This window comes from Achroia grisella, unplaced genomic scaffold (assembly GCF_030625045.1).
Source record: "Achroia grisella isolate CSIRO2021 unplaced genomic scaffold, CSIRO_AGI_Agris_v1 utg1056, whole genome shotgun sequence".
NCBI classification, from domain to species: domain Eukaryota; kingdom Metazoa; phylum Arthropoda; class Insecta; order Lepidoptera; family Pyralidae; genus Achroia; species Achroia grisella.
Genome location: NW_026712564.1, coordinates 1,661,947 through 1,672,573, shown reverse-complemented (window position 1 = coordinate 1,672,573; position 10,627 = coordinate 1,661,947). Strand labels below are relative to the sequence as shown.

At 34.8% G+C, this 10,627-nt stretch overlaps 1 protein-coding gene across 1 annotated transcript; it reads left to right on the top strand.

Annotated features, from left to right (window-relative positions):
• The first annotated feature begins 1,392 nt into the window (after positions 1-1,392).
• LOC131847438 (dynein assembly factor with WDR repeat domains 1) lies at positions 1,393-10,152 on the top strand. Its single transcript, XM_059197061.1, has 9 exons — positions 1,393-1,596; positions 2,098-2,307; positions 2,995-3,117; positions 3,800-3,984; positions 4,538-4,670; positions 5,500-5,659; positions 7,406-7,543; positions 8,348-8,440; positions 9,898-10,152. Exons 1-9 carry the CDS (start codon positions 1,484-1,486, stop codon positions 10,000-10,002), a joined length of 1,260 nt encoding a protein of 419 aa, XP_059053044.1. The 5' UTR covers positions 1,393-1,483; the 3' UTR covers positions 10,003-10,152.
• Positions 10,153-10,627: the final 475 nt, after the last annotated feature.

The following is a 10,627-nucleotide window of genomic DNA, read 5'->3' as shown; positions in this document are numbered from 1 at the left end:
CCCCACCCCCTCTCTTAGACCATATTTTATTTATTGAAAAATAAAAAACGTTTATTCTACTATTCGTATAATACGCACAAAGTATTAAAAATAAACATCCATTACGGCTTACGAAAGTTGCTCATTCAAGTTTTTTTTTTGTGGAAGGCTTCGCTGGTATTTTACTTGCGTTCTCACGCTTTACGGCATATTTCTCTTTAGTGACATCTACTCGTGCCACAGAGCAATTACCTCTAGCACCAAGCCTGCTACTCTATGAACAAAATATTTTTTATATGATTCTGTGCGACTATTTTTTAGTAAAGCCTATTTGCAGGCCATTCTTATATTAGTATTTTTTTTTATATTTAAATAACAGAAAATGTACGTTCTCCGAAGAATCAGAGTATCTAATCATTGGGAGAACGTAAATTTTCAGATAAAATAGCTCTGCCTGCAGATATGGTGACCAAATGAAACATTCGACAGCTTATGACGTTTATTATATAGTTCTTGCTGGATGGTGGATGCTTATTGATCTTAAGAAAATCTCCACAAAATGTTTTTTCTCCCTACCAGCCGCTTTTTGCCTTTACAGTATATTATTTAATGTAGTAACTAATCCTGAATAATGTTTAGATCATATTTAAGTTTGTTATTGTCCAATCTTATTACTCTGTAATCTATTATTATAATGTTTTATGTTTACTTTGTTAGTTGTAGTTTAGAACTTAACTTAGTGTGCTATCGTTGTCGTCGATCTCATATTGTATTATTTTACTGATAAAGGCTATGTACGAGCTAGCATCGTACATTATTTCGCAACATTAACATTTTATTTTACATTTCACATTTAATTAAAATCAGTTCGCATTCGGTCATCAAGGACGCCGCGCGTACTCATTACAATCATTAATCAGTTATATTTTAAGTTTCAATATACAGTTTTAATCAAGTTTCTATCAGTATCATTTATCAGTTTTACCTATCAGAATCTTTATAGTTTCGGTACAACCCGAACAGGCTATAACAGAATAGCAGAGAGGGTGGACTCACTGCCCTCACTGAGTTGTAGACCGTTTTGTCTCATTCATTAGTTTTAAATTTTATTATTGTATGGACAACAATTGTATTAGTTTTTGTTTGAGACAAATGAAGATTATTATTTTTGTTGTTATTGTTATTTTTATTATTTAAATAACTGCATAACAAAATATACACAAATATACAAACTAAACTCGTAAACTAAGCTCGTTAAGCTGAATTAGAGCGAAACACATGAATTCCACGCTTATGACTTTCTTCAAAGTCTATCTCGGTCCATTTATAAACATATTGCATATATAGAACATAGTCATTATTTTCTCAACGGATACATAAACAGTTCTGTCGTTACTATGGCAACGAATAACATTGACAAAATGTTGTCATTTTGAAAGAAATTTTACATTAAAATTAAATGCAAAATGTTTCTTCGTTGATATAAAAATAAATACTAATAATAATGAAGTTGTTAAAATTTCATTTGAGGTACCACCCGCCGGGTATCATACTTGAGTATTCTCAGAAGGGGATCGTCAAGAACAAAGACATTGATCTGCTTGAACTAAATTGCAAGTGAGTAATCTTATATCTTATTAAATCGTTAATCCTAGTTGAGAAAGCAAAGCTAGATGAACATAAGATAAGAACGCAGAAGAAATTGTAATATATAGATTTAATTTATAAAGAAATCGTCCGCTAGGAAAGCAATTTTGAAGAATCTGGTAAGAATGCAGAAGAAATTGTAGCGTACATAGGGTTAATTTATAAAGAAATCATCCGCTAGGAGAGCAATTTTGAAGATTCTGGTAAGAACGCAGAAGAAATTGTAGCATACATAGGTTTAATTTATAAAAAAATCGTCCCCAAGGAGTGCAATTTTGAACATTCTAGTAAGAACGCAGAAGAAATTGTAGCATACATAGCTTCAATTTATAAAGAAATCGTCCGCTAGGAGAGCAATTTGAACATTCTGGTAAGAATGTAGCTTGTAGAGTTACATCAATATTCTCATTTAGAGACAATCTCTCAGCAATGAGACAAAAAAAATCATACTGTAAAAATGCTGGTTTTCAGCTCAGATATAAAAGAAATCGCAAGGCATCTTCACCAGAAAGAGGCGCTGATAACGGAAGAAGTGCGCGAACAGCTAGAACAGTGCCTGGAAGTACTTAAGAAGAGAATCGAACACGAAGGTCCTGCAGGGAAGCGTTTCTACATCTATAAAACTCTTCAAACTCACGTCCTACCGCTGACCAATGTTGCTTTCGATAAAAATGGAAAAAGGTAGATTTCTACTATTTACAATCTTGAAATAACATTTTATAAAGAACTACATTTTCGAAACTATTTATTATTATTAATACATTTTATAATAATTATTAATTATAACCCTTCCGACTTCCACCATATTATGGTCTCTACGTTTTAGAGCCAGCACAATTTGTTTGACTAATTCTTGTATAAGCTAAAAACCCCAGTAATGAACTATATTCAAAACGAACACTTACTTCCAGCTAAGTTGAGTTCAAATATGCTCAGCGAATAGTGATCCAAGTGCTTTTTTCCTTCTTCCTGGACAATTCACACAGCGTCATCTAGTCCCAAAGTAAGCAGAATTTGTGTTATGGGCACTAGACAACTGATACTTAGATATTTTTTTGTACATACATAAATAATATAGAAACACCCAGACCGATAGAAATAATCATACTCATGAATACAAATGTTTGTACCGTGCGAGGAATCGAGAGCATTCTGCTCTCTAGCTCCATATAAACTTTACTTGCGAATTTTATAATCCTTCGTCCGCGCCATTCTCTTAAAAAGCTGTACAATGTTTTTGCTTCGAGTATTAATGTATAGATTAGGTATTTACTTGGTAAAAGCATTGCAATAAATGTAAATAATGTAGATGGCGGAATAGTGGCAAATCTTTTCAGTCATATTGTTTCTTCAAATTCTTCTCTTCAGATGCCTGTCCGGCAGTTACGACAGAACGTGCAAGGTGTGGGATGTGGAGTCTGGGAAAGAAATAAAAACATTGACCGGACACCAGAACGTGGTGTATTCGGTAGGATTCAATTTTCCACTCTGGTACGTATAATTTCAATATTAATATTCATCAATCAGGCAATAATTTTATTTGAAGAATATTTATTTTAATCTTTAAACTCCATATAAAAAATATTACATGCATTTAAATGATTCAATTCGACAATTAAATCACTATAGATCGATTTGTTGTTTGTTCGTCAATAAGTATCATTCTTTACAATCTATCTTCCGTTTTGAAAGGTCCTCAACAAACTGATCCAATACAATCCACAGCATCTGAGGATCTGATCTGAGTAATGCTTTAGTGCTTAATGCTCCCTCAATGACATCAGCGTTTTGCTCCTTGAGTGATTCTCCATACTGAGATATGCTATTTTGTATTGCTGTAGCACACACATGCAGGTTTACCCATATTGTATTGCATTGTTCAAATAATCTATATTATATACTATTTGTAATTAAGCGTATGTGTACTAAGATACAAAAAAATCTTATCTTTCTATCTCATCTATTTATCTAAAAATAGCAATACACTGGGTATTGCTATTTTTATTGCTATTGGGTAGTTATCACAGGCATTAATTCATATAAATCATAAATGGTTCTTAAGAGTACACTCCATTAAGAGAATCGTCTAATTTATAGTCCTTCCAATGCCATAAAAAGTTATAAAATAATATTCTATCAGCTAAATCCAATAATTACAATTATTCTTCAATAGCAACCGCGTAATATCAGGCTCGTTCGATAAGTCAGCAAAAATATGGGATCCCAATACTGGGGAGTGTCTGGCAACGCTCTGGGGTCACCAGGCCGAGGTAGTGGCCACTCAGTTCAGCGGTAAAGGTGACCTGGTGGGGACCGGATCCATGGATCATACTGCTAAACTCTTTGATGCTAGGACCGGTAAGACGTATACAATAATAATAGCCCAGAAAAATTCACACAGCGCCATCTGTCTCATCCACAGTACCCAGCAAAGTATAGTTTTTGCTATGGGTAATAATCTACTACTACATATTGAGATATAGATAATTGTTTTATTAAATATTGTATCTAATATTCGTATTTAATATTGGCCAGCTGTCGAAACTGATCTTATAAGTTTGAACATTATTAAAGTTTTAATATCAAACACTATACCTCTATAATCGCAGGCACTGGCTGTCGCACAGGCAATAAACAAAAGTGCATATATACGTGTGTATGTCAAACAAATAATAGTGTATGTAATATTTTTTTTATTGATTTAATATATCATTATGCATAATTTTAAAAAAATGGCGTACTCCTTTTATACATAACCTATAAATCTGTTAAATTTCATGCTTCTCCGTCAGCACAATTTTCTTAAAAAGAGTTCTTATCCAGGAGTCGAGTCTATGACCATTGAAAAGTAAAACAGTGTGTAAAACCGCTAAACCATCGATTTTACCACTTGTTTTGTTGGATTACTCAGGTGCAGAGATCCATAGCTACGTTGGACACACAGCAGAAGTAATCGCATTGCAGTTTGATCCTAATGAAGGACAGAGGCTGATCACTGGCTCCTTCGACGGCACCATATCCATGTGGGATACCAGACTCAAAGAGTTAGTAATTAAATATATAGTCCATCGTGTGGTAGAGAGAGAAATTGCAAGTAGTTCCCGGGACTTGTGACTGGGGTGTAGGTTTTAGAGGCCCCTTTGTCAAAGTACGTCAACATTCATCTTCACCGCTAGTGTTTCTCTCCCTGCCCAACCAAATAATGTCGTAGGTACTAGTGTCTTAGATACACGTTCTTGTATGAACTTACTGCGTTCTAGACAGGTCAAAATTTTTAATGATCGTTGAAGTATGCAATATTACGTTATCTGTGGTTGAAGTAATCTACAGTTGCCTAACGGGAACTATGAAAAGTCTTTGGAGCACCTATGCTCAGATTATTATTCCAGGCGTTATTGTAGTACTCTGCGAATTAATGTGAATACAGAATGTTATGGTCATCATAATAACATGTCTTTTAAGGTGATTTTTATCCATATGGTGGACTATAAGCTTATTTGCTTTTCCAGTCAGGACAAAAACTAGAAACAACAAAAAGGTTTTTGTCATCATTTAGATTGTCAACATCACAACGATCTTACTGTACAAGTAGTATCTACTACTTGCACAGTAAGATCGTTGTGATGTGTAACCTGTACATTATAATTTAATAACTACCCACCCCGGCTTCGCAGGAAATATGTATAATACAGGTAGACTCTACACTCTACATGTATTATACATATAAACCTTCCTCTTGAATCACTCTATCTACTGTTTTAAAATCCGTTGAGTAGTTTAAAAGAAGTAAGTTAACAGACAGCGGAAGTCACTTCACTTTATACTATGAAACATGTTATAACTGTTCTTCATATATAAACTCTTCATTTCCAGTCGAGTGACAGTGCTGTCGGGACACGAGGGTGAGATATCGAACGTCCAGTTCAACTGGGACAGCTCGCTGGTGGGTTCCTCTTCACTGGATGGCAGCGCCAAACTGTGGGATGCGAGGAGTAACGCCTGTCTCGCCACCGTGGCTGGTCACAGCGATGAGGTAACAGAGCTAATGTCAAAATTAGATTAGATAGATAGATAGATAAATTCTTTATTCACAAATTACAGAGAAATAGCATACATGAAGAGACAGATCATAAATATTATTCAGAATAGGTGAGAGAAACTGTTGGAGCACTTGATACGACACGACGAACTTATTAATAATATTATCGAAGCAAAAATAGATATAAGAGAGGAAGGGAAAGACATCGCAAGATACAGCTATATCAAGCAGGTTAAGGAAAAAGGAGTCGTGGAGTCGTAGTATCGACAACTAAAAAGATTGATAGAAGATCATAGAAGGTGGCGAGAGCTCCACCGACAAGAGCTCAGCTCTAAAATTATGAATGAATGAGCATACATGAGGTACAGTAAATATACATGAACAAATAAAAGATATGCAGGTGATTTTATGTGCTACAAAGGTGAATAGGCAACTCAGCATAAAGCTACAGATAAATCTGCAGTGCTGACAAAATTAGGGGTTCATCCAAAAAATTGGGACAAAATTAGAGTCCATCCAAAAATTGGTCACATGTTATTAAGAGGGGATATACAAAGTGTGACATTGTATAATAAGGGACGATCTAGAAATCCAGGACATATCTTACCCTCCTAGGAGAGATCTTATATTTTATGATGTTACTTTTCAAATTTGATCATCATCATAATTTGGCAATCTGTTTATTTTAAAGTTTAAACTTAATCTGATGAGTCTTATTTTTCTTAAATGTTTGTATCCCTTTCAAATGATGAGCCTGGTCCAGTGAATCAGCTCTTAGGCGCTGTTTACTTTTTTTAATCTTTCCTATCGAAAATATAATATTAAATCACGAAATTTTAACTATGAAAATGTGACCAGCTGAGACATGTAGGTGAGGAAGTGAAATTACTGAAAATAGAGTGACGTAACTTATAAGCTCCTAATTTCTTCACACAACCACGCACGATCATATACAGCGTGCTCCACTATTTAATAACAACAATTGTAATGGTAATAATAATAATAATAGCACCAGTCACATAAATGAAAAGGCTCACGTTACACACACACACACACTGCACTTACTTGGTTTCGGCCCACAAGTGTGGTAAAAAACCAGCTAAAGCTGAGAAAATGCGACAATAGTGAAAATAATAATAATCTCAGGACAATTCACACAGCGCCATCTAGACCCAAGTTAAGCTAGTCAAAGCTTGTGTTATGGATACTAGATAATTGATAGAAATATATAGATATATATTTTTTCGTAAATACATAAATAGAAAACACCCAGATCGATACAAACAATCATCCTCGTGAATACAAATGTTTGTGCTGTGCGAGGAATTGAACCCGCGACCGTTGGAAGTAAGGCGGTGTGCTAAACCCCTAGACGCCTATGCACGACAAGTATCTGCAGATTCTGCCAAACTGAAGAGGAAACGCCGCTTCACATCCTATGTGGTTGTAGCCCACTCATGCATAAACGAAATATCTCCTTTGGAAAGTTTACACTCTTTCCCAAGGAGATAAAAACGATCGCTCCTAAGAATATCCTTCAATTCTTGTCCCTGACGGGTCTAGGTGGCGAACTCTGAAAAGGGCGAGCACAATACATCTATGTAGGTCGCAGTGCTACAGGTGCTACACATCTGACAATAGCCCAAACAACCCAATAAAAAAAAAAAACCCCTAGACCACCGAGTCTGTCAAATAATATTACAGTCTAGTGTTACCTTTTCATTGGTTCATATGTCCCAGGTGTTGGATATCTGTTTCGACTGGGCTGGACACCGCATGGCCACCTCTTCAAGCGACTGCTCGGCGAGGATATACGACGTGCGCGCCGACTTCAAAGAGCTGGCTGTGATGAAGGGGCACAGAGAAGAGGTCTCAAAGGTAAACTTATTGCTTTACTTTTTTTTTATTGGTAATTCGACGACCTCGGTGGTCTGGCGGTTTAACACGCCTTACTTACGATGGTCGCGAGTTCGATTCCTCGCACGGCACAAACATTTGTATTTATGAGTATGATTGTTTGTGTCGTCTGGCTGTTTGCTATGTATAATATGTATGTATTTACGATAAAAAATATCTATGTATATGTATCAGTTATCTAGTACCCATAACACAAGCTTTAGCTAGCTTAATTTGGGTCTAGATGGCGCTGTGTGAATTGTTCTGAGATTATTATTATTAATATCATATACAAATACAACTTACACGTGTGTCTTTTTTTTTAATTTTATTTAGGATCACCAACGATTGTTACAATCATACAATAAATTGAATTACATGTATTGGGTTATGGTCTAAATGCCCAATTATTTATAGCCGAACACTGCATGCAAAATAATATACAAAAATTATTTAATAAAAAATCTTAATCTTATGCGTTTTTTTATTATGAACTAGCTGTCCCGGCAAACGTTGTTTTGCTTAAAAAAAATTTAGGGGTGGACTACCCCCAACATTTAGGGGGGAAAATATATGTTGGCCGATTCTCAGACCTACTCAATACGCTCACAAAATTTCATGAGAATCGGTCAAGCCGTTTCGGAGAAGTATGGGAACGAAAACTGTGACACGAGAATTTTATATAAAAGATATATAAAACAATCATATTCATTAATACAAATGTCTGTACCGTGCAATGCAATTTATTTATATGTTTGTATAGATAAGAATTATTATTACGTGTAGGTGTGCTTCAGCCCAGCCGGGGGTTGCCTGCTCACAGCATCATCAGACAGAAGTGCTAGAATTTGGAATACCACCACAGGGAACTGTATTCAGGTAACAATATTGATGAGCGGTAGTTTAAAACATGTAAGAACAATTCAAAAGTGCTTCAATGTAACTTACATTGAAGCACTTTTGAATTGTCTTTGTGTATTTGAATAAATGATTTTCTATTCTATTCCATGGTTCTTACATTATATAATTAAATGAATAAAGAATATTAACATCAACTAAAATCACCACATGCCTTTTCGTGTAAAAGTCATAAACTCTGAGCTTATTCATGAGGGCCATAGTTAGCGACCACGTCTCTGTACCGTAAGTCATCACTGGCAACACACATTGGTCATTTATTGTTCAGATACTTTTAAAATTAACATGGAACATTACAGTAAGACGATATCTTTCAACAGCGTATTAAGTGTTATTTTTATGAATTCCCGGTATTTGTCGACTATTCAAGACTTTATATAAATTTATTTCCAACTGTTGGGCTAAAAAGGACTTGTATCCAGAGCCGTAAAATATTAAATAAAAAAAAAAGTAAACCTTCATCTTGAGACACTGCGGAAATTTGGATGAAAGATATATCGAGCTTCCCGAACGCTGCGCATCCGAGTTGAATTCGACGATGGACCTCTTTCTCAGATCAAATAGAAATAGAATTTTCTTAAATAGAAATAAAAATAAAAATACTCTTTATTCAAATACACTCAATATTATGTTAGGGTTCACATGGATATTTTCGAAAAATCTGATATTTTATATTAAAAGAAGGTAGTTTCATTATTACTCGGTATCGTTAAACTAGTTGCATATAACCCCCACTCATATCTTCGGTCTTTGAGCACAGGATGTGCTGGATGTATTTTAATTGCTAAAGTGAATTGTGTTAGAGACATAGTTAAATTAATGTTATATAGTTGTTATTTTATTATAATACATAATTTTACTAGTAGATATATCTAACAATTAGCACTTTTGAATATTCATATTTTTTATTCCACCACTCATTCGGAACGCAGATTCATCACAAGAAAAATGAGCGAGAAACTGCGTGTTGCTCATCAGTAGATGTTTTTTATATAAATAACTAGCTGTACCTGCTACTTCGTCCGCGTGGAATTAAACTTAATTTAAAAGTAGCCTAAGTTACTCCTTATTACATCTGTTGCCAAAAAAAGTCCCGTCAAAATCAGTCCGGCCATTTCAGCGATTAGCCAGAACAAATAGACAGACAGACAAAAATTGTAAAAAAAAATATTTTGGTGTATGTACCGTATTTATATTCATATGCATGTAGTAAAAACGGTTAATTCAATATTACAAAAAGACACTCCAATTTTATTTATATGTATAGATGAATAGATTACACAATAACAAGTAAGAGGCATGTGATAATCAATATAGAAACCGGTACACACTCATTCTTAGTGCAATCAGATAATATTGTCAGCTCTAGGAATTTTAATATTTTTTACTAAATCTGAGTAGATGTAACTCGTTTTCAGGTGCTATCTGGACACCAAGGCGAGATCTTCTCATGTGCGTACTCATACGCGGGAGATGCTATAATCACAGCCTCCAAGGACAACACCTGCAGGATCTGGAGATGATTGGACTGGTGGCTCTAGGAGTCACTAACCAAAACAACAGTCCTTACTCAATAACTTGTATTATGCTCAGAAGCGTACCGTGCCTTGGCTATGGGGCTCCGTATAAAAATTTGTTTGGAGGCCCTTACGAAGGGTAAAGATTTCTCACAAAAGAAAAAAAATGGTATATAATTAAAAGGAATATATTTATCACATCATTATTATCTATGTGTCAGTTTTTCAAATTTTTTACAAACAATTAAAATTAAATATACACTCTCCTTGCCTTATTTTCAGTAAACACATTTATTAAATCATTTATAACTGATACGGGAAAAAAGAAATTGCTTTTTTTTACTTTTGTCAATTGAAAAAATGGGATATAGGGGGCCCCCGTCGCCCAGGGGGTTCCGTGTAATTGATACGGCAGATAGGGCGGTAGCTACGGCCCTGATTATGCTGTCATTGTTACACTAATTGTAATATATTCTTTAAATATTATTATGTTAATTAGATCTGTATTAAAATTTTTAAAAATGCAGGTAGTTCGAAATTTATTTTATAAAATAAGAGTAATAATCATATTCCTGTACAGTTCACACAGCGCCATCTAGTCCCAAGTTAACAGAGCTTGTGTACTAGAGAA